This window comes from Hyla sarda, chromosome 4 (genome assembly GCF_029499605.1).
Source record: "Hyla sarda isolate aHylSar1 chromosome 4, aHylSar1.hap1, whole genome shotgun sequence".
Lineage (NCBI taxonomy): Eukaryota > Metazoa > Chordata > Amphibia > Anura > Hylidae > Hyla > Hyla sarda.
In genome coordinates, this window is record NC_079192.1 from 29,189,502 (window position 1) to 29,214,501 (window position 25,000).

The window sequence follows — 25,000 nt, forward strand, 5'->3', positions numbered from 1 at the left end:
ATATATATATATATATATATACACACACACCTGCCTGTCATTACTGTATATATATATATATATATATATATATACACACACACCTGCCTGTCATTACTGTGTGTGTATATATATATATATATATATATATATACACACACACACACCTGCCTGTCATTACTGTATATATATATATATATATATATATATATATATATATATATACACACCTGCCTGTCATTACTGTGTGTATATATATATATATATATATACACACACCTGCCTGTCATTACTGTGTATATATATATATATATATATACACACACACACCTGCCTGTCATTACTGTATATATATATATATATACACACACCTGCCTGTCATTACTGTGTGTATATATATATATATATATATATACACACCTGCCTGTCATTACTGTGTGTATATATATATATATATATATATATATATATATATATATATACAAACCTGCCTGTCATTACTGTGTATATATATATATATATATATATCACACACACACCTGCCTGTCATTACTGTATATATATATATATATATATATATATATACACACCTGCCTGTCATTACTGTGTATATATATATATATATATATATATATATATACATACACACCTGCCTGTCATTACTGTATATATACCTGCCTGTCATTACTGTATATATATACACCTGCCTGTCATTACTATATATATATATATATATATATATATATATATACCTACCTGTCATTACTGTGTATATATACACCTACCTGTCATTACTGTATATATACCTACCTGTCATTACTGTGTGTGTGTATATATATATATATATATATATATATATATATATATATACCTACCTGTCATTACTGTATATATACCTACCTGTCATTACTGTATATATACACCTACCTGTCATTACTGTATATACACACCTACCTGTCATTAATGTGTGTGTGTGTGTGTGTGTGTATATATATTGTGACAAGGTGGCAAGGAAAGGGTGTATTTCCTTGGCTCACCCTGCGGAAGCTCTCACCTGCTTCTTAAGTAATGAGGCAGCAGGGAAGGGAGATGTATATAAGATGGAGACTCAGTCTAGTCTGTGCTCTCCCTGGGAAACAGTATGGTGGCTGTTAGAGGGGGAGACACATGGGCCCTGTTTAGGTAACACGCAGAAGGCGCTGCGAGTGGTCCAAGTTCAGGTGTGAACTGGTAGTAAAACAGGTTGCAGGTGGCCCAGGTTTTTAACTGGATGAGGGTAGCTCACCAGTTGATAGTCAGGGCATGCTGAGAGTTATAGTCAGTGACCAGACCGTCTAGGGCTTTATTTTTGTTTTGTTTTACCTGCAACCTGTGGAAATAAAGCTGGCGAGGAGCCCGACTTGTATGCGGAACTGTGGTCTGTGGTGTTATTGTGAGGAACGTGTCCCGTGGCAAGTGACCAGGACGATCCCAGAGCTAATGCCCAAGGAGGAATCATTGCAGTATATATATTAGGGATCGACCGATATCTTTTTTTTTTTTAGGGCCGATACCGATAATCGGTGGAGGTTAGGGCCGATAGCCGATAATTTATACCGGAATATTGGTATAAGTTATCGGCTATTTATCCCCCCTCGACACCGCTGCAGAGCATTGATTTAAAGCGGGCGCTTTAAATCAATGCACTGCGGTGGCTTTTGTGGTGCCATAGGCCGCCGCCGCCACCGCCACCACCCGCTTCTCTCCCCCTACCTGTCAGGGTGGTCCGGGCCATCCATCCTTCCTTCCTGTAGTGTCCGGGGGCGTTCCGGGTGGAGGGTGAACCGGTCCGGGCTGTCCTTCTTCTCCGGGGGTCATCTTCTCCACTCCGGGCAGGCTCCGGCCTAGTACACTGCATAGACGCCGCTGCGCTGTGACGCCCGTGCGCAGCGACGCAAATGACGTCACGGCGTAGCGGCGTCTATGCAGCGTACTAGGCCGGAGCCTGCCCGGAGTGGAGAAGATGACCCTCGGAGAAGAAGGACAGCCTGGACCGGTTCACCCTCCACCCGGAATGCCGCCGGACACTACAGGATGGATGGCCCGAACCACCCGCATAACGGGTAAGTTAAATTTTTTTTAATTGACTCGGAGGGTGGGGGAGGGGCCCGACCGGTATAGCGGTATGGGCAAAAAGCCATACCGGTATACCACCCAGCACTACGGGGGGGCGGTCGCGGATCGGGGTGGCGGTCGCGGTGCGGTGGGGGCGGGGCGGGTCGTTATCGACTTATCGGCAAGATAATTGCCGATACCGATAATGCCCAAAATCGTGATTATCGGACGATAATATCGCCCATACCGATAATCGGTAGATCCCTAATATATATATACACACACACACACACTGTAGTCCCTCAAGTTACACTATTAATCGGTTCCAGGACGACCATTGTATGTTGAGACCATAACTCTATGGAAACCTGGGTATTGGTTCTGGAGCCCCAAAATGTCATCCAAAAATAGGAAAAAGTGAGGATTAAAGAAAAATAAGTAGATAATTAATAAAGATAAAGCAAATCTTTACATATAAAAGTAATAAAGATCTGCTGGGAGCTGTAATCACTGGTCTATGTAGAGGACAGGAGCTTCTTCAGGGTCCTGTACAGTACACACAATGTCCTAAAAAAGTAACATGGAGCCGCCCTCACCAGGTGTCCAAAGGAGCAGCTATACCTGGTACAGGTAAAGAGTACAGAACATGTAATACCTCCCTGTACTGTAGGGGGCGCTACCAGACACCAGTCAGTGCATACACTTCAGTAATACAGGTAAAGAGTAGTACAGAACATGTAATACCTCCCTGTACTGTAGGGGGCGTTACCATACAGGAATTCAGTGCATACACTTCAGTAATACAGGTAAAGAGTAGTACAGAACATGTAATACCTCCCTGTACTGTAGGGGGCGTTACCATACAGGAATTCAGTGCATACACTTTAGTAATACAGGTGTTTTACCAGTGAATGCCCATTCTGATTGGTCGGTTCTTTCAGCCATTGACACGTGTCACAGATCTGGACTGTCTGTACATTGTATGTTGAGTCTGGTTTCAAGTTACAATGGTCCAGAAAAGACCATTATATGGTGAAACTATTGTATGTTGAGGCCATTGTAAGTTGAGGGATCACTGCATATATTATATAAACCGAACCAAGGCGCAGCACTCCAACTGACTGTGATTTATTGCCTCATGTAAGCAGTAGAATATAATAACAGTCATTGGGGTGCGGCGCCTTGGTTCGGTTTTTATCTATGGATGGACTTTGATCAGGTCTTGTATCAGGAGTGGATAAGTAGTGCTGCATTTTCTTTTGATTATATATATATATATATATATATATATATATATATATATATATATTAGGGATGTAAGAAAAAATCGATTTGCGCGATTATCTCGATTTTTCATTTGGCGATACTGAATCGATTCAAAATATTTTTTAATCGATCCTTTTAGGGATGCGGAATTTGTATCTCCTGTCGCCCGGAACAGCATGTCCCTGGCATCAGCAGATACAAATTCCACATGCGGCGCTCAGAGGGGTGTATGGAGCGGGCTCCGGACTCCTGCCCGCTCCGTACTCTGCAGCCCCCAGCTGTTTTCAGTAACCGGGGCCACCGCTAATAGCCAGCATATGGCGATCGCACCCTTTAGATCGCCGCTGTCAGCTTTGAGGGATCTGTGAATGCCCCCTGGTGGGCTAGTGGGGTGGATTTTTTACAAAAGAAAGAAACAAGAGCACATAAAGGCGAAACAAAAGCAGAACCTGGGACGCAGCCCAGTTTAGTCGTTTCAGGAGCAATAGAACTCTATACATCTGTCTGAGGAATCTAATGAGTCCTCCTAAAAGTCTAATAAAGTGTATAAAAAAATAAAGTTTTAATAAAAGTGTAAAAGACATTGTTTTTGATAAAGAATCGGGATATATCTCGATGTATCATCACCTAGACAGTATCGCGATATATCGAGATATATAGAATCGCCACACTGGTATCGCGATTCGAATCGTATCTCCAAATTCTTGGCGATTCACACCCCTAACATATATATACCTGCCTGTCATTTATATATACATACCTGCCGTCCATTACCGTATATACACTTACCTGCCGTCCATTACCGTATATACACTTACCTACCTGTCATTACTGTGTGTGTGTGTATATATATATACACACACCTACCTGTCAGTACTGTATATATACATACCTGCCGTCCATTACCGTATATACACTTACCTGCCCATCCATTACCGTATATACACTTACCTGCCCATCCATTACGTATATACACTTACCTGCCCATCCATTACCGTATATACACTTACCTGCCCATCCATTACCGTATATACACTTACCTGCCCATCCATTACCGTATATACACTAGGGGTGTGAATCGCCAAGAATTTGGCGATTCGAATCGCGATACCAGTGTGGCGATTCGATATATCCCGATATATCGCGATACCGTCTAGGTGACGATACATCGCGATATATCGCCCACCTGGGAGCATTCACAGATCCCAATAGACGCCGCTGTCAGCTTTGACAGCGGCGATCTAGTACTCCGGTGCTCACTTTTCTCATGTTATCCCGTCCAGGCTGCAAAATAAAATAAAACGCACTTTCTCTTACCTGCCAACGAGCCCGCGGAGCTCCGGTACAGTCCGGTACAGGTGTTCGGTCCCCGGACTGTATTCTTCTTACTTCCTGTTAGTCCGGCACGTCACATGGAGCTTCAGCCTATCACTGGCCGAGGCGGGACATCGCTGCGGCTGGTGATAGGCTGAAGCTCCATGTGACGTGCCGGACTAACAGGAAGTAAGAAGAATACAGCCCGGGGACCGAACACCTGTACCGGACTGTACCGGAGCTCCGCGGGCTCGTTGGCAGGTAAGATACGGGCGTCCGCAGATAAAAATTTCACATCCCTAAAAGAATCGATTCAAAAATATTTTGAATCGATTCTGTATCGGCAAAATGAAAAATCGCGATTATCGCGAGAATCGATTTTTTCTTACATCCCTAATATACACTTACCTGCCCATCCATTACCGTATATACACTTACCTGCCCATCCATTACCGTATATACACTTACCTGCCCATCCATTACCGTATATACACTTGCCTGCCGTCCATTACCGTATATACACTTACCTGCCCATCCATTACCGTATAAACACTTACCTGCTGTCCATTACCGTGTATACACTTGCCTGCCGTCCATTACCGTATATACACTTACCTGCCCATCCATTACCGTATATACACTTGCCTGCCCATCCATTACCGTATATACACTTGCCTGCCCATCCATTACCGTATATACACTTGCCTGCCGTCCATTACCGTATATACACTTACCTGCCCATCCATTACCGTATATACACTTACCTGCCCATCCATTACCGTATATACACTTACCTGCCTGTCATTACCAGATATATATATAACATTTTGCTATCTCAGGCCCCATTCCTGCTCGGTTTCCCCAATGCCGGAGACTCAGATGACGATGGGAGTTTGGAGGCAGAGCTCATGGCCATCACCGGAGCCAACAAAGCTGCGAAGAAAGAGAAAGGAAAAAGTAAGTAATAAGATGGCTCTTATACAAAACCTATATCCTCTGCCAGTCCTGCTGTATCTCTACATCCAGCACATAGAATCCAGGAGAATCTAAGATTATGGCTGCATGCTGGGAGTTGTAGTTGCACCTCTGCTGGCTTATCACAACGTTGGCCAATCTGAGTGATAGTATATAGGGAGTAATAATCATGGCTGGTCATGTGACGTCTCAGGATGCGGTGTATCCTCATGGTATTAATATTTTTACCCCCGTTCTCCCCTCTAGCCCCCCTCCCTATGGAGCACATTGAGCGTATGGCGGCTCTCTGTATGCAGGATGTCGATGAGGACGTCGATGATGACTTGGAAGACGACGATGAGTTAATGGTGAGTAGAGACGATTGGTTCCAGGTATTGGAAGGGTTTGGGAAATGGATTGATGATGTCACAACCAACATAGCAGGGCTCTCAGACAGTGAAGGGTTAAGGGTGTTGCATTATTGTGCTTTATAGGATAAAAGGAAAAAGTCAAGGGTCAAGGGGGTACTCTGGTGGAAAACAATTTTTTTTTAATCATCTGGTGCCAAAAAGTTATACAGATTTGTAAATGACTTCTATTCGAAAATCTTAATCCTTCCAGTACTTATCAGCTGCTGTATGCTCTACAGGAAGTTCTTTTCTTTTTGAATTTCTTTTCTGTCTGATCACAGTGCTCTCTGCTGACACCTCTGTCCGTGTCAGGAACTGTCCAGAGTAGGAGCAAATCCCCATAGAAAACCACTCCTGCTCTGGACAGTTCCTGACACGGACAGAGGTGTCAGCAGAGAGCACTGTGATCAGACAGAAAAGAAATTCAAAAAGAAAAGAACTTCCTGTAGAGCATACAGCAGCTGATAAGTACTGGAAGGATTAAGATTTTCGAATAGAAGTCATTTACAAATCTGTATAACTTTTTGGCATCAGTTGATTTTAAAATAGATTGTTCTCCACCGGAGTACCCCTTTAATGCTAAAAACAGATGCCATACGGCAAAACTACTATTTCCAGCAAGCCAGGACAATCTTCTGCTGTTTGGGCATGCTGGGAGTTGTAGTTTTGCAATGTTAAAGGGGTACTCCCGTTGAAACCTTTTTTATTTTTATTTTTTTAAATCAACTGGTGCCAGAAAGTTAAACAGATTTGTAAATGACTTCTATTAAAAAATCTTAATCCTTCCAGTACTTTTTAGGGGCTGTATACTAAAGAGAAATCAAAAAAAAGAAATGCATTTCCTCTGATGTCATGATGACCACAGTGCTCTCTGCTGACATCATGACCACAATGCTCTCTGCTGACATCTCTGTCCATTTTAGGAACGGTCCAGAGCCGGAGAAAATCCCCATAGCAAACATATGCTGCTATGGACAGTTCCCAAAATGGACAGCAGAGGTCAGCAGAGAGCACTGTGGTCATGACATCAGAGGAAATGCATTTCTTTTTTGGATTTCTCTTTAGTATACAGCCCCTAAAAAGTACTGGAAGGATTAAGATTTTTTTAATAGAAGTGATTTACAAATCTGCTTAACTTTCTGGCACCAGTTGATTTAAAATAAAAAAAAATAAAAAAAGGGTTTCCATGGGAGTACCCCTTTAACCCCTTAAGGACTCAGCCCATTTTGGCCTTAAGGACTCAGACAATTTAATTTTTACGTTTTCATTTTTTCCTCCTCGCCTTCTAAAAATCATAACTCTTTTATATTTTCATCCACAGACTAGTATGAGGGCTTGTTTTTTGCGCGACCAGTTGTCCTTTGTAATGACATCACTCATTATATCATAAAATGTATGGCGCAACCAAAAAACACTATTTTTGTGGGGAAATTAAAAAGAAAAACGCAATTTTGCTAATTTTGGAAGGTTTCGTTTTCACGCCGTACAATTTATGGTAAAAATGACATGTGTTCTTTATTCTGAGGGTCAATACGATTAAAATGATACCCATTATTACATACTTTTATATTATTGTTGTGCTTAAAAAAATCACAAACTTTTTAACCAAATTAGTACGTTTATAATCCCTTTATTTTGATGACCTCTAACTTTTTTATTTTTCTGTATAATCGGCGATATGGGGGCTCATTTTTTGCGCCATGATCTCTACTTTTTTTTGATACCACATTTGCATATAAAAAACTTTAAATTAATTTTTTATAATTTTTTTAAATAAAATGTATTAAAAAAGTAAGAATTTTGGACTTTTTTTTTTTTTTCGTTCACGCCGTTCACCGTACGGGATCATTAACATTTTATTTTAATAGTTCGGACATTTACGCACGCGCCGATACCAAATATGTCTATAAAAAAATATTTTTATGCTTTTTGGGGGTAAAATAGGAAAAAACGGACGTTTTACTTTTTTATTGGGGGAGGGGATTTTTCACTTTTTTTTTTTACTTTTACATTTTTTTACATATTTTTTTTTTTACACTTGAATAGTCCCCATAGGGGACTATTCATAGCAATACCATGATTGCTAATACTGATCTGTTCTATGTATAGGACATAGAACAGATCAGTATTATTGGTGATCTTCTGTTCTGGTCTGCTCGATCTCACCCAGAGCAGAAGACGCCGGATGGAGGAAGGAGAGGGGAACTCTGTGCGGCGTTATGAATGATCGGATCCCCGCAGCAGCGCTGCGGGCGATCCGATCATTCATTCAAATCGCGCACTGCCGCAGATGCCGGGATCTGTATTGATCCCGGCACCTGAGGGGTTAATGGCGGACGCCCGCGAGATCGCGGGCGTCGGCCATTGCCGGCGGGTCCCTGGCTGCGATCAGCAGCCGGGATTAGCCGCGCATGACACGGGCATCGCTCCGATGCCCGCGGTTATGCACAGGACGTAAATGTACGTCCTGGTGCGTTAAGTACCACCGCACCAGGACGTACATTTACGTCCTGCGTCCTTAAGGGGTTAAGGAAACCTGGTTGGAAGAAATACCACACCTGTCCCTCAGGTTGCGTGCGGTATTGCAGCTCAGTTCCATTGAAGTGAATGAAGCCGAGTTGTAATACCACACACAACCTGAGGACAGGAGTGGCGCTGTTTTATAAAAGTTATGAGATCTGTTTTCCTATTTCTGGACAATATCAGGTCTATTTGGTATCATTTACAGGCAGAACTGAATGATGTCCTGGGTGAAGACAACGAAGAAGAAGAACCCAAAGCGGCACCTACGCCACCAAAGGTATATGCAACGCTCCTCCTACTCCCCCAAATACTATATAAGTCAATGTTTCCTAACCAAGGGGGCTCCAGCTGTTGCAAAACTACAACTCCCAGCATGCCCGGACAGCCAACGGCTGTCCGGGCATGCTGGGAGTTGTAGTTTTGCAACAGCTGGAGGCACCCTGGTTGGGAAACACTCATATAAGCAATGTCAAAAAACAGATGGTGCATCAAAGGCAGTGGACTGATTTAGTCTTGGTGCCAGTTATCATTGCAATCATTTCTGCCACCTGGCACCGAGTGCTTTGCCCTGGCACCACCTTTCTGTATGGATCGACTCTAATCTTGGCACATGGAAATACTTTATAATATCGTATTGATCTGTCCATAAGAATGGCATCATTGCCCTGGCACTGTTGTACAGACTGCCCAGCCTTGGCATCAGGTATCTTGTACACATCAGCTCCTGATGTTATTTTACTTGACTGCCCTTGGCACCATCTGTTGACTACTTTGTCCTGGCACCTGCCATCCTTGTTGTGTAACCTAGTGCTATCGTTACGACTGGCAAAGCATTATCCTGGAAGCCGGTGCTATAGTGTGCCAAGTGTGTTTGTGCCACCTGTTTGGTTTTTAGGCTACGCCTGCCTTAGCTGGGGGCATGGAGGGCACACTGCAGGAGCGTCTGTCCATGTACAAGGAAGCCCTGGGCAATGCCAAGCAGGCAGGAGAGGGAACCAAAGCCAGGAGATATGAACGAGGTGTAAAGGTACAGTGTCCCGCCAGTTATGTGTCTGTTTATAACTTCCTTTGTCCATTTTGTAACCCATCTTTTTGTGGTTTACCCCTCGCCCAGACTCTGGAGGGCATGCTGCGCACTGTCAAGAGGGGCGGTTCAGTTTCTGCTGAAGACATGCCCCCTCTGGTGGCCACTGGGAAAACTTCAAGCACTCCTCCTGCATCGGCGCCTGCTGTTATCAACACACCGGACTCCCCTACTAGTCCCAGTCCTGCTGTGAATGGGCTTCCAGCTCAGGTGCCAGTGCCCACCAAGACCGCTCCCCCAGTGCCCACCAAGACCGCTCCCCCAGTGCCCACCAAGACCGCTCCCCCAGTGCCCACCAAGTCCGCTCCCCCAGTGCCCATGAAACCTCAGAGCCTTCCTCAGCCTGTGACTATTGCGGCCCCCACCATGTCGTCTGCTCCACTCACCCCCAGTCCAGGTAACCAGCGCCCTATACTTATCATAGTCCTGGGGTAACATGATGGGGGTCACTGACATTCTTGTCACCATGTCCCCGCAGCATCAGATGAGAACAAGACCCGAGTGATGGATCGGCAGAGGGAATATAAACTGGCGGCTATCCAGAGCAAGCAGCAGGGGGACACCGAGCTGGCCACCAAGTACTACCGCATCGCCAAGGTGGGCACACTACACATTAAAGGGGTATTCCAGTGAAAAAAAATGTTTTTTTTGGCTCCAGAAAGTTAAACAGATTTGTAAATTACAAAGTCTGACGAAGGGTCACGTGACCTGAAATGCGTTACTGCCATCCCCGTGTGTCCTTATGAGTGCTTATTCATTCCTGTGTTTTTAACCTCCAATAAATCTGAAGATATTCCAGCGCTGGTTCCTGCTCTTTCATTGTCAGATTTGCAAATTACTTCTATTAAAAAAATAAATAATAATAATCTAAATCCTTCTAGTACTTATCAGCTGCTGAAGTTTAGTTTTTTTTTCTTTTTTCTTCTGTCTGACAACAGTGCTCTCTCTGCTGACACCTCTGTCTGTCTCAGGAACTGTTCAGTGCAGGAGAGGTTCGCTATGGGGATTTGCTCCTACTCTGGACAGTTCCTGAGGTTGACAGAGGTGTCAGCAGAGAGCACGGTTGTCAGACAGAAAAGAACAACTCAACTTCAGCAGCTGATAAGTACTAGAAGGATTACGATTTTTTAAATAGAAGTCATTTGCAAATCTGACAATGAGAGAGCAGGAACTAGCGCTGGAATGTCTTCAGATTTATTGGAGGTTAAAAACACAGGAATGAATAAGCACTCATAACGACACATGGGGATGGCAGTAACGCGTTTCAGGTCACGTGACCCTTCGTCAGACTTTGTCATTTACAAATCTGTTTAACTTTCTGGAGCCAGTTGATATGAAAAAAAAAAATCCCAGTGTTTGCCAACCAGGTTGCCTCCAGCTGCAGTGTAGCAAAACTACAACTCCCAGCATGCCCGGACAGCCTTCGGCTGTCCGGACATGCTGGGAGTTGTAGTTTTGCAACAGCTGGATGCACCCTGGTTGGAAAATGCTACCTTAAGGAGTGAGAATGCTTAACCACACTCCATTCAACCATTATATCTGTTTCTGGGAAAGCTGGATATCCTCAACCGGTTGTCACCCAACTTCTTAATTCCAGTCTGTCTAGTTATTCAGCTATATATAAATGGAGACATCAAAACATTTAATTGGTCGGGGTCCAGGTGGATCATGAACTCGAGACGGGCCAAGTGTACCCTCAGCGCTTTCTCTCCTGGTTCAGTGTCACATGACCATAATGTAAGTCTATGGGGACTTCCAGGACTCATAGACACAGAACTGGGAAAGAGGTGTGCGACCGTGCCCTAATCCTTCTGCTCCTTTTCGTCTGAACAATCAAACTCTGACAGACATGCTTTAAAGGGGTGGAAAACGTTTATTTTTTATTTATTTTTGTATTTTTTTTTTTTTTTTATGAACTGGAGCCAGAAAGTTAAACAGATTTGTAAATTACTTCTATTAAAAAAATCTTTATCCTTCCAGTACTTATTAGCAGACCCTTAAAGGGGTACTCTGCTGGAAAAAAATTTTCTCTATCTGCTCCATTGGGGGACACAGACCATGGGTGTATGCTGCTGTCACTAGGAGGCTTGACACTATGGCAACAAGAAAAGTCGGCTCCTCCCAGCAGGGTATACCCGCCCACAGGCACCTGAGGTAATCAGTTTTAGTTTAGTGTCTTAAGGAGGTGGACATGGTCTGGAGTTCTCCAGACAGGTCTTATGTTTTATTATTTTCCTAGTTAGGGATGTGTTAGTTTTTTATTCCTTTTTCTTTCCTGTTTTCAGGTGGGGACTCAGGAACTGTGGCTCACTGTCTCCCCATTGCGATTGAGGGGGCACAGACATTGCGTATATGTGCTGTTAACCCCCTCTCACAAACGGTCAGCATCTGGGGTTGTACCTCATGGGTCCGGGTCCCCCTATCTCCCTGTTCGCCTCGCTCGCACAGACTTCAGACTTCTTCTGACTGAGTTGAGTATTTTTCCCTTAGCTCTGCCTTCTCCACTGCTCCCCAAGACCCCCCTGCTATTCTACCCCGGTTGTCTTCCAGACCCGGTGGGTTCGGCCGTCCCTCCAGCCTGGGTTTTCTCCCTCCCCCAGTCTATATCCGACTTGGCTCAGGTCTCCCGTTATGTGGTGACTGCATTGGAGAGGCCCTCCGGAGGGTCCCGCTCTCCCCCCTATACTGACGCTAACGCAGCGTCATAGGGGTGTTTTTCATCTGACTCATCCTCCGAGTCTTCTGGCAGGCATGGGTGCTCCCCTCACAGGCATCACCCTGTTACTCAGACCTGTAGCAAGCGTCGCTCCCCTAGCTCCCATGGTTGCCGCTCTGGCTCTCCAGACCCGCGTACCAGGTCCGTCTCCCTCTCTTCCAGGGCCACTTCACACGTTCCCATTCACCTGGAGAACTTGTGGATGAAGTTTCCGATTCGGCCTCTGATTCAGAGGACCACACAGATATGTCAGACATGGTGCACTCATTGGTCTCGACCACAAGAGACACCTTCCATCTAGAGGACCAGGAACTTCGGACGTGGCTCCAGAAGTTTCCTTTCATTGTGCCCAACCTCCAGGGCTGCCTCACCTCGTTCCCATTCACCTGGATAACTTGTGGATGTGGGTGAGGTGATTCAGCCTCCGACTCAAAAGGAACTCACGGATGCCTGATGTGGTGTACTCATTGGTTTCGGCCATAAGAGACGCCTTCCATCTATAGGACCCAGGATCTTCGGACGTGGCTCCAGAAGTCTCCTTTTTTGTGCCCGACCGGCACCCAAGACCTTCAGCTGTCACGCTGAATTTTACGCCCTGCTGGTATCCGCCTGGGGGGCACCCTGACAAGAAGTTTCAGGAAACAAGGATGGTTCAAGCGCGGTATCCCTTCGCCAAGGACCTCATTGCTCGGTGGACCTCCTCTCCAACTGTGGATCTGCTGGTCTCCCGCCTCTCTAAGGCGCCTACCGGGCCGTTGGCTGATGCGGCTGCCTTCAAGGATCCAGCAGACATGAATATTGAGACTTTGGCAAACTTTGCCTTTGAGATAGCAGGATCTTCCTGCTTTTGCTTCGGCCTGGGTGTCAAGGGCCCTGTCAGTATGGTCTCTCATCTCCGCCAGGGTAGTCTTCAAGATCCCTCTGGAGGATTTATTTAATCTAGCTCTCCGATGCTCTGCAGCCAGAGATTTTCTGTGTTCTGCTTCCATGCGCAGCCACTGTGCTGCCTTTACCACAAGTTACCTGGTAGCCACCGTCCCTCCATGTGGCTTAAAAGCCTGGAATGTGGACGCCGCCTTCAGAAAGTGAGGCAACGAGCGGAAAAGGGTTCTTTATTACCTCTGGATAAGGCTCACAGAACCGCTTTCCATTGTAAGTCCTCCTTCCGGTTCTGCGGACCTTTGGTATCAACAAAGGGTACCAACAGAGGGTCCAGCCGGGCGCCTTCATGGGAAGAGGGAGTCTTTGCACTCTTTCACAAGGTCCTACCAGATTCATACCTTTGCATCAGCTGATGCTCCTCTGGGCCATAAGGCGTTGCAGGCGGCGGAAGGAAGGAAGAGGTTCTACATTTGCTTTCTAAAGTGAAGACAAATAAATCACAGGGGCCTGATGGGATACACCCAAAATTATTAAAAGAGTTTAGTGGTGAGCTAGCAAAACCGTTAGCAGATTTACTTAACCAATCAATAGTAACAGGAGCCGTCCCGGAAGATTGGAAATTAGCAAATGTTGTGCCCATTCACAAGAAAGGTAGTAAGGAGGAATCAAGCAACTATAGGCCAGTAAGTCTGACATCAATAGTGGGGAAATTAATGGAAATACAGTGAAGGAGTTTAAGGAGTGAAGGAGTTTAAACATGCATGGGATAAGCATAAGGCTATCCTCCATATAAGATAGGGATAAGCATAAGGCTATCCTCCATATAAGATAGGGATAAGCATAAGGCTATCCTCCATATAAGATAGGGATAAGCATAAGGCTATCCTCCATATAAGATAGGGATAAGCATAAGGCTATCCTCCATATAAGATAGGGATAAGCATAAGGCTATCCTCCATATAAGATAGGGATAAGCATAAGGCTATCCTCCATATAAGATAGGGATAAGCATAAGGCTATCCTCTATATAAGATAGGGATAAGCATAAGGCTATCCTCCATATAAGATAGGGCCAGCGACTATTCATAGGATTCAGATTATTGGGCAGACTAGATGGGCCAAATGGTTCTTATCTGCCGACACTTTCTATGTTTCTATGGTCCAGCCGTCCGCCTGACTGATTTCCTTACCCACCCAAGGGACGGCTTTGGTCTGTGTCCCCCAATGGAGCCGATAGAGAAAAGGAGATTTGTTATGCTTACCGTAAAATCTCTTTCTCAAAGGATCCATTGGGGGACACAGCTCCCGCCCCTTTTCTGGTGTTCCTATTTCAGTTATCTGTCCGAAGGTGTGTTCAGTTACCTCTTCTTCTGATTGCTCGGACAGTTTGTGGTTTTCTCTTGACCTGTCGGTCTTCTCATATTGCTCTGATTACCTCAGGTGCCTGTGGGCGGGTATACCCTGCTGGGAGGAGCCGACTTTTCTCCTTTGAGAAAGAGATTTTACGGTAAGCATAAAAAATCTCCTTTTTTTTTTTTAAATGAACTGGTGCCAGAAAGTTAAATACAGTTGTAAATTATTTCTATTAAAAATATTTACCCTTCCAGTACTTTTTAGCAGCTGTATGCTACAGAGGAAATTCTTTGTCCATGTCAGGAACTGTCCAGAGCAGCATAGGTTTGCTATGAGGATTTTCTCCTGCTCTGGACAGTTCCTGATACGGACAGAGGTGTCAGCAGAGAGCACTGTGGACAAGACAAAAAAGAAATTCAAAAAGCAAAGAATTTCCTCTGTAGCATACAGCTGCTAAAAAAGTACTGGAAGGGTAAAGATTTTTTTAATAGAAGTAATTTACAAATCTGTTTAACTATCTGGCACCAGTTGATTTAAAAAGTAAAAAAAAAAAAGTTCCAGCGGAGTACCCCTTTTAACCCCTTAAGGACCGGGGTTTTTTCCGTTTTTGCATTTTCGTTTTTTGCTCCCTGCCTTTAAAAAATCATAACTCTTTCAAATTTGCACCTAAAAATCCATATGATTGCTTATTTTTTGAGCCACCAATTCTACTTTGTAATGATGTCAGTCATTTTGCCCAAAAATCTACAGTGAAGCGGGAAAAAAAATCATTGTGCGACAAAATTGAAAAAAAAACGCTGTTTTGTAACTTTTGGGGGCTTCCGTTTCTACGTAGTACATTTTTTGGTAAAAATGACACCTTATCATTATTCTGTAGGTCCATACGATTAAAATGATACCCTACTTATATAGGTTTGATTTTGTCGGACTTCTGGAAAAAATCATAACTACATGCAGGAAAATTAATACGTTTAAAATTGTCATCTTCTGATCCCTATAACTTTTTTATTTTTCCGTGTATGGGGCGGCATGAGGGCTCATTTTTTGCGCCGTGATCTGAAGTTTTTAGCGGTACCATTTTTGCATTGATAGGACTTATTGATCGCTTTTTATTCATTTTTAAATGATATAAAAAGTGACCAAAAATGCACTATTTTGGACTGTGGAATTTTTTTGCGCGCACGCCATTGACCGAGCGGTTTAATTAATGATATATTTTTATAATTCGGACATTTCCACACGCGGTGATACCATATATTTTTATTTTTATTTACACTGTTTTTTTTTTATTGGAAAAGGGGGGTGATTCAAACTTTTAATAGGGGAGGAGTTAAATGATCTTTATTCACTTTTTTTTCCCACTTTTTTTTGCAGTGTTATAGGTCCCATAGGGACCAATAACACTGCACACACTGATCTCTTATACTGATCATTGTTATCCCATAGGGACCTATAACATTGCACACACTGATCTCTTATACTGATCATTGTTATCCCATAGGGACCTATAACACTGCACACACTGATCTTCTATGTTGATCACTGGTTTCTCATAAGAAACCAGTGATCAACGATTCTGCCGGATGACTGCTCATGCCTGGATCTCAGGCACTGAGCAGTCATTCGGCGATCGGACAGCGAGGAGGCAGGTAGGGGCTCTCCCGCTGTCCTGTCAGCTGTCCGGGATGCCTGGATTAGCCGCGGCTATCCCGAACAGCCCGACTGAGCTAGCCGGGAACTTTCACTTTCACTTTTAGCCGCGCGGCTCAGCTCTGAGCGCGCGGCTAAAGGGTTAATAGCGCGCGGCGCCACGATCGGCGCTGCGCGCTATTAGAGGCGGGTCCCGGCTTCACTATGACGCCGGGCCCGCCGTGATATGACGCGGGGTTACTGTGTAACCCCGCGTTATATCAGAAGAGCAGGACCAAGGACGTACCGGTACGTCCTTGGTCCTTAAGGGGTTAAATGTGGTTTATGGCCTAATCCGTTAGGCTGGGTTCACACTACTGAATCTCTGGGCAGAATTTCTGCTGGAAATTTAGCCGGCGGCACTAGGACCGCACAGACTGCATTGCCTTCCCCTTAGATGGCAATGCATTTCTGGGTGGATCTTTTTGGGAGATCTGCTCAGAAATGCATTGACATCTATGGGGACGGCAATGCAGTCTGTGCGGTCCTAGTGCCACCAGCTTGATCGCCGGCAGAAATTCTGCCCAGAAATTCCACAGTGTGAACCCAGCCTTAGGGTACGTTCACACTAGCGGATTTTTTGCGGGTTTTCCGCTGCGTATTTGAAAGTGAGCGGGCTCTTCTCGGCTGTCCGCAGCAGATTTTTTTCGGCGGAATTTACGCTGCGGAAAATCCGCTGCAAGCCCCATTGAAGTCAGTAGGGAATGCGGCGGATTTTCCGCAGCGTAAATTCTACTGCGGAAAATCTTCTGCGGACAGCCGAGAAGAGCCCGCCCGTTTTCAAATACACAGCGGAAAACCTGCAAAAAATCCGCTCGTGTGAACGTACCCTAAGTTATCACAGTATAAAATGTGTGATATCTGGAACCCTCCCCAAGTAATCCTGAGACCCCTGTCTAAAGCTGCGGTCAAGAACAGAGTCCTTCCCAATCTATGAGAGTGAGCAGAGTACAGCGCTTGGTGATCTCTGGCAGTACCAAAGAATTGAATGGAACAATAGCAGAGCAGCTTTATACAGAACAGTCAGGACCCCATGGTCCCAGTAACTCTACATTAATCAGCTATACTGTGGATATGCTGCTCATGGTCCAACCAAGAAAGCACCGATTAGGATTTGACTGAAGATAACAAATATGTCCCCCCTACTCTTTCTCCTATCGCTGATCTGTACCCCTGTTTCCGTCTTGCAGTCTCTAGATCCCATGTTGTCGGCCTTAGATTCTGGACAGATGGTGGACTTGGCTAAACTCCCTCCTCCTCCAGGTCAGTCCCTTCTTGTTTGGTGTGATGGACTTTCATGCACCATCATACATTTAAAGGGGTTATCCAGGAAAAATGTTCTTTTTATATATTAACTGGCTCCAGAAAGTTACACAGATTTGTAAATTACTTCTATTAAAAAAATCATAATCCTTCCAATAATTATCAGCTGCTGAAGTTGAGTTGTTCTTTTCTGTCTGGCGACAGTGCTCTCTGCTGACATCTCTGCTTGTCTCGGGAACTGCACAGAGTAGAAGAGGTTTGCTATGGGGATCTGCTTCTACTATGGACAGTTCCCGAGACAGGTGTCATCAGAGAGCACTTAGACAGAAAAGAACAACTCAACTTCAGCAGCTCATAAGTACTGAAAGGATTAAGATTTTTTTAATAGAAGTAATTTACAAATCTGTTTAACTTTCTGGAGCCAGTTGATATATAAAAAAAAGTTTTTTTTCCTGGAATACCCTTTAAAGGGGTACTCTGGCGCTAAGACATCTTATCCCCTATCCAAAGTATAGGGGATAAGATGCCTGATCACGGGGGGCCCTGCCACTGGGGACCCTCGCAATCTTTCATGCAGCACCCCGCTATCATCAGCCTCCGGAGCGAACATCACTCCCTCGCCCCGCCCATGTTGTGACGTCATGCTCCGCCCCCTCAATGCAAGCCTATGGGAGGGGGCGTGACGTGGGCGGGGCCGTGACATCACTATACTCCAGCCCCGTGTTCTTGATTCATCAGACCTGGAGCAATATTCGCTCCGGAGGCTGATGATAGCGGGGTGCTGCATGAAAGATTGCGGGGGTCCCCAGCGGCAGGGCCCCCCGCGATCAGGCTTCTTATCCCCTATCCTTTGGATAGAGGATAAGATGTCTTAGGGCCGGAGCACCCTTTCATGAAGTCCTCTAATATACTACTATAGTACTGCTCCATATGCTGCTGCGTGATCAGATGTAAGGAAGAAATTAGTGTTCAGTTTCCCCTGCAGCGCCCCCACAGGGCACCTGATAAATTACAGTTTGCATTCAACTTAGTGATCTGTTTATGTAGTTCATAGACATGGCAGGTCCTCCAGAGACAGATATAGATATATCATTTTTTTAATTTTTTTTATATATATCTAATATATTATTATTTTATTAATAAATAATTATAAAATATATATATAATATATAATTTTATTTATTTATTTTTGTTTCATGATGTGGGGGGCTTTATTAAAGGGGTATACCAGGAAAAAAAATAATTTTATATCAACTGGCTCCAGAAAGTTAAACAGATTTGTAAATTGCTTCTATTAAAAAAATCTTCATCCTTTCAATAATTATCAGCTGCTGAAGTTGAGTTGTTGTATTCTGTCTGGCAACAGTGCTCTCTGCTGACCTCTCTGCTTGTCACGGGAACTGCACAGAGTAGAAGAGGTTTGCTATGGGGATCTGCTTCTAAACTGGGTGGTTCCCGAGACAGGTGTCATCAGAGAGCACTTAGACAGAAAAGAACAACTCAACTTCATCAGCTCATAAGTACTGAAAGGATTAAGATTTTTTTGATAGAAGTAATTTACAAATCTGTTTAACCTTCTGCAGCCAGTTGATAAAATGTTCTGCAACTTTCTAATCTGTTTTATTTTTTTGTTCCTTAATGTTTTTATTTAACCCATTCCTGACCCCAGCCCTGCTCCCGCAGGTACAGTTTATTACAATGTATCAGTATAAGTGAGAGCCTGAAGTCCTGCAACAGGAAAGAGATTTGTGCTGTTGCTTATTTGTGTAGATTGATACATGATGACAAGCCTCCGCTGTTAGAGCAGGACTAGTTTAGGATTGGGTGTACAGCCTGTAAATGTAAGGAAGAAGGTTTCCATTCACTGACAGCTGACCAGGAATAGAAGTATTATTAGGATTGAATTATGTGCTGATGAAATGCTCCTGTATTTTTCTTTGAATAGATCAATTGGCTCCAAGTAAGACAACAATACCTCAGTCTCCAGTGAGCGCGGCCCCGTCCCCTTCCTCAGGTGAGTTATACACCCCCTTCGGGACATAGACCTGTAACCTAATAATAATAATCCTTTAATTATATAGTGCACACAGATTCCGCTGTACACTCAAATTGGTCCCTGTCCCCATTGGGGCTCACAATCTAAATTCAGTATATCTCACCTGTTCTTTGAATTCATCATTTGATTATTTATAATTAATGGTGACAGCCTTAGGTGTAAGCACATTAACCCCTTAAGGACTCTGCCCATTTCCACCTTTAAAGGAGATGTCCGGTGCGGACTTTTCTTATTCCATCCAGCCTGGGCTGCATAAAAAGAGAAAACAAACTTTCACTTACCTTCCTATGTTCCCCCTGGAGCTCCGCAACAGTCTGATCGGTCGGCCGGGATGTCTACTTCCTACTTCCCTTAGGCCGGGAAATGACACTGCGCTTCAGCCTATCACCAGCCGCAGCGCTGTCCTGCCTACCGATCCGCTGTTGCGGAGCTCCGGGGGAACATAGGAAGGTAAGTGAAAGTTTGTTTTCTCTCTTTTTGCAGCGCAGGCAGGATGGAATAAGAATAGTCTGTACCAGACATCTCCTTTTAAAGGGGTATTCCGGTCAAAAACATTTTATCCCCCATCCAAAGGATAGGGGATAAGATGTCTGATCGTTGGGGGCCCGCTGCTGAGACCCCCTGCGATCTCCCTGCAGAACCCGCATTCTATGCTGAATCTCCAGTTTCGGAAACCTCCGGGTTTCCGGGACTGGGGATGTGACGTCACGCCACGCCCCCTCCATTCATGTCTGGAGGGGGCGTGGCGTGATGTAACGTCCCCAGTCCCTGAAACCCGGAGGTTTCCGAAACTGGAGATTCAGCATAGAATGCGGGTTCTGCAGGGAGATCGCAGGGGGTCTCAGCAGCGGGCCCCCAACGATCAGACATCTTATCCCCTATCATTTGGATAGGGGATAAAATGTTTTTGACCGGAATACCCATTTTAAGGACTCAGCACATTTTCGTTTTTGCATTTTTTCCTCCTTCCCTTCTAAAATTCATAACACTTTAAATTTTGCACCTACAGACCCATATAAGGGCTTGTTTTTTGGGTCACCAATTATACTTTGTAATGACTTCACTTATTTTATAATATAATCTGTGCCGAAATTTAAAAAAAATTATTTGTGGGGTGAAAAAAAAAAAAAAAAAAATTTAAATAAATAAATAAATATATACCGGTGTATTATATATATATATATATATATATATATATATATATATATAATATGCAAATTTTCACTTTTGGGGGCTCCCGTTTCTACGCAGTACACTTTTCTGTGAAAATGACCCCTTATCTTTAATCTGTAGGTCCATACGGTTACAAGGAGACCCAGTTTATATGGGTTTTATGTTATTTTAATACTTTCAAAAAAATTATAAACTACATGCCCCAAAATTAGTATGTTTAAAATTGGCATATTCTGACCCCTATAGCTTCTTTATTTTTCTGCATACGGGGCTATATAAGGGCTGATTTTTGCGCCATGGTCTGTAGTTTTTAGCGGTACCATTCTTGTTTTGATCAGTCTTTTTTATTGCTTTTTAGAAAAAAAAATTTTATGGTATAAAAGTGACCAAAAATATACTATTTTGGACATTGGAATTTTTTTTACATGTACGCCATTGACCGTGTGGTTTAATTAACTATATATTCTAGTATATTATAGTATACTATATTTATAGTCAGGACATTTACGCACGTGGTGATACCATGATTATATTTTTATTGACATTTTTTATTTATAAATTTTTTTATAAATGGGAAAAGGGGGGTGATTTAGACTTAAATTAGGGAGGGGGTTAAATCACTTTTTTATTAACTTTAAAAAAAACTTTTATAGCCCCATAGGGGGCTATAACATGCAGTACATTGATCTCAGCCACTGATCAGTGCTATTTCATAGCATAGCGCTGATCAGTGTTCTCGGGGCCCTGCTGCTCCTGCCTGCTGGAAAGGCATGGAGCATCATATCGCCGATCGGACGACGGAGAGGCAGGTAGGTATGTTGCGATTGTCCCGATCAGCCCGACTGAGCTGCCTGGATACTTTTAGTTTAGTTTTAGATGCCACGATTGACTTTGATCGCGGCGTCTAAAGGGTTAATGCCCGATCACCGGTGCCTGGCACTAGCCATGTGTCCTGGCTGCCCTTAGGAACCAGGACCCACCGGGTTTAACCCGTTCTCTGCTGGTGAGAACGGTTTGAACCCGGTAAATGGGACCAGGGCGTACAGCTACACCCTGCGTCCTTAAGGACTCGAGATGCAGGGCGTACCGATACCCCCGGCGTCCTGAACAGGTTAAGCTGCAGTTAAATTGTTTTCCACCAGAGTACCCCTTTATTTTAAATCAACTGGTGCCAGAAGTTAAACAGATTTGTAATTTACTTCTATTTAAAAAATCTTAACCCTTCCAGTACTTATCAGCTGCTGTATACTACAGAGGAAGTTCTTTTCTTTTTGAATTTCCTTTCTGTCTGACCACAGTGCTCTCTGCACCTCTGTCCGTGTCAGGAACTGTCCAGAGCAGGAGAGGTTTGCTATGGGGATTTGCTTCTACTCTGGACAGTTCCTAAAATGAACAGAGGTGTCAGCAGAGAGCACTGTGGTCACACAAAAAGGAAATTAAAAAAGAAAAGAACTCCTGTAGTAAACAGCAGCTGATAAGTACTGGAAGGATTAAGACTTTTTTTTTAATAGAAGTCATTTACAAATCTGTTTAACTTTCTGGCACCAGTTGATTTCAAATAAATAGTTTTCCGCCGGAGTACCCCTTTAAGGGGTGATTTTTCTATATGAATGTATATGTAAAGATCTCTACTACCTTCCTTTCTCTTCAGCTTTACCCCCTCCCCCTAAGGACACCATGGAAGCCTTGCAGCAGAGGATGGACAGGTACCGCAGCGCCGCCGATCAGGCAAAGGCCAAGGGAGACGATCGCAAGGCACGGATGCATGAACGCATTGTCAAGGTGAGAGCGCCATCTCTAGGGTTCTCTGGCTTAACACTAAAAGGAATATGTCAGCTTTTGGATATGAGCTGCCAATGTCATTATATAGCTGGTTGTGCAGTGAAGAAGATGGTACCTGTGATGTAGCTGTACGTGCTCTGTAAACTTATATAAAATCTTTATTTTTAGATTTCTATGAGGTGTCAACAAGTGCAATGGGCTGATGCGCCTCCATGCTCCTTCAGTGATGATCAGGGCTTGGCCTCCTGTACGTGTCTGCACCATCAATAAAGAGAGAAAAAACCCAAATCCCTTGGACCCCTGGGCCCAGGGGGCATAAACATCCAAATGTATATATTTAATTACTACTTAAAGGGGTATTCCAGGCAAAAACTTTTTTTTTATATATCAACTGGCTCCGGAAAGTTAAACAGATTTGTAAATTACTTCTATTAAAAAATCGTAATCCTTCCAATAGTTATTAGCTTCTGAAGTTGAGTTGCTGTTTTCTGTCTAACTGCTTTCTGATGACTCACGTCCCGGGAGCTGTGCAGTTCCTATGGGGATATTTTCCCATCATGCACAGCTCCCGTGACGTGACATCATCATTGAGCAGTTAGACAGAAAACTTCAGAAGCTAATAACTATTGGAAGGATTAAGATTTTTTAATAGAAGTAATTTACAAATCTGTTTAACTTTCCGGAGCCAGTTGATATATAAAAAAAAGTTTTTGCCTGGAATACCCCTTTAAGTAAAAATAAGTGGGTTTTTCAAACATAACCTTTTAAAGGGCTACTCCGCTGGAAAAAAATGAAATGTTTTTAAATCAACTGGTGCCAGAGAGTTAGAGATTTGTAAATTACTTCTATTTAAGAATCTTAGTCCTTCCAGTACTTATCAGATGCTGTATGCTCCACAGGAAGTATTTTTTTCTTTTTGAATTTCCTTTCTGTCTGACCACAGTAATCCTTAAAGGGGTACTCAGGTGAAAAACTTTTTTTTTTTTTAATCAACTGGTGCCAGAAAGTTAAACAGATTTGTAAATTACTTCTATAAAAAAAATCTTAATCCTTTCTGTACTTATTAGCTGCTGAATACTACAGTGGAAATTCTTTTACGTTTGAAATACAGAGCTCTCTGCTGAATCACGAGCACAGTGCTCTCTGCTGACACCTCTGTCCATTTTAGGAACTGCAAAAAACGTGGTCTCACGTTTCATTTGTATCATTTTAGGAACTGTCCAGAGTAAAAGGAAATCCCCATAGAAAACATATGCTGTTCTGGACAGTTCCTAAAATGGACAGAGATGTCAGCAGAGAGCACTGTGCTCATGATGTCAGCAGAGAGATCTGTGTTTCAAAAAGAAAAGAATTTTCGCTATAGTATTCAGCAGCTAATAAGTACAGGAAGGATTAAGATTTTTTAATAGAAGTCCTTTACAAATCTGTTTAACTTTCTGGCACCAGTTGATTAAAAAAAAAAAGTTTTTCACCAGAGTACCCCTTTAATCCTTCCAGTACTTATCAGCTGCTGTATAATACAGAGGAAGTTTATTTTCTTTTTGAATTTCTTTTCTGTCTGACCACAGTGCTCTCTGCTGACACCTCTGTCCATGTCAGGTACTGTCCAAAGTAAAAGCAAATCTCCATAGCAAACCTCTGCTTCTCTGGACAGTTCCTTACACAGACAGAGGTGTCAGCAGAGAGCATTGTGGTCAGACAGAAAAGAAATTCAAAAATAAAAGAACTTCTTCTGGAGCATACAGCAGCTAATAAGTACTGGAAGGATTTAGATTTTTAAATAGAAGTAATTTACAAATCTGTTTGAATTGCTGGCATCAGTTGATTTTTTAATTGTTTTCTACCGGAGTACCCCTTTAAAGACAGCAAGTCCTACAGTGTGTATATTAGGTATAAATTTCCCTCTATAGAGTATTGTGCATCTATATCAGTGTTTCCCAACCAGGGTGCCTCCAGCTGTTGCAAAACTACAACTCCCAGCATGCCCGGACAGCCGAAGGCTGTCCGGGCATGCTGGGAGTTGTAGTTTAGCAACAGCTGGAGGCACCCTGGTTGGGAAACACTGACCTATATAAACGCTGTTTAGACTTGATTTTTCAAAACACTAGCAAAGCCTCCCCAACATGTTTCACATTGCAAACGGCATTATCAGGGACAATGAGACTTATTGTCTCTGATGATATACCTACCTACCTAATATAATAACCGTTTTTAAAGGTTACAAAAACGATTTATTTTTTACCTAAAGTAGCAATAAAATAAGGGGTGCGGCACAATTTAGGGGGTTTATACCCCTAAATTCTCTTAGCTGAAGAGTCCCGTCTCCAGACTGATAATTTTTGAGCACTGATACATAGTAAAAAAAATAAGAATAACACCACAGGGGCGGGAGAAAGATTAAGCTACTGATGTGTTTACTGTACAGAGTATTGTCTAGACTGGACTCAGTCATAACAAATACT

General features: G+C 43.4%; 2 protein-coding genes across 3 annotated transcripts in view; one reads left to right on the plus strand and one right to left on the minus strand.

Moving 5' to 3' along the window:
* Positions 1-5,544, minus strand: part of BRME1 (break repair meiotic recombinase recruitment factor 1) — a 64,917-nt gene extending 59,373 nt beyond the window's left edge. Inside the window, exon 1 of the mRNA XM_056570264.1 lies at positions 5,448-5,544. The gene's annotated coding sequence lies outside the window, so the exon portion shown is untranslated. The remainder of the gene's footprint in view (positions 1-5,447) is intronic.
* CC2D1A (coiled-coil and C2 domain containing 1A) overlaps positions 1-25,000 on the plus strand; it is a 47,079-nt gene that overhangs the window by 11,225 nt on the left and 10,854 nt on the right. The window contains exons 2-10 of one of the 2 annotated variants that reach the window (XM_056570260.1): positions 5,493-5,610; positions 5,875-5,975; positions 8,746-8,817; positions 9,436-9,567; positions 9,655-10,021; positions 10,103-10,221; positions 17,455-17,527; positions 19,473-19,541; positions 22,408-22,538. In XM_056570260.1, the coding sequence (XP_056426235.1) occupies positions 5,493-5,610; positions 5,875-5,975; positions 8,746-8,817; positions 9,436-9,567; positions 9,655-10,021; positions 10,103-10,221; positions 17,455-17,527; positions 19,473-19,541; positions 22,408-22,538 (1,182 nt within the window). The remainder of the gene's footprint in view (positions 1-5,492; positions 5,611-5,874; positions 5,976-8,745; positions 8,818-9,435; positions 9,568-9,654; positions 10,022-10,102; positions 10,222-17,454; positions 17,528-19,472; positions 19,542-22,407; positions 22,539-25,000) is intronic. The other variant, XM_056570261.1, reaches the window with a different exon arrangement.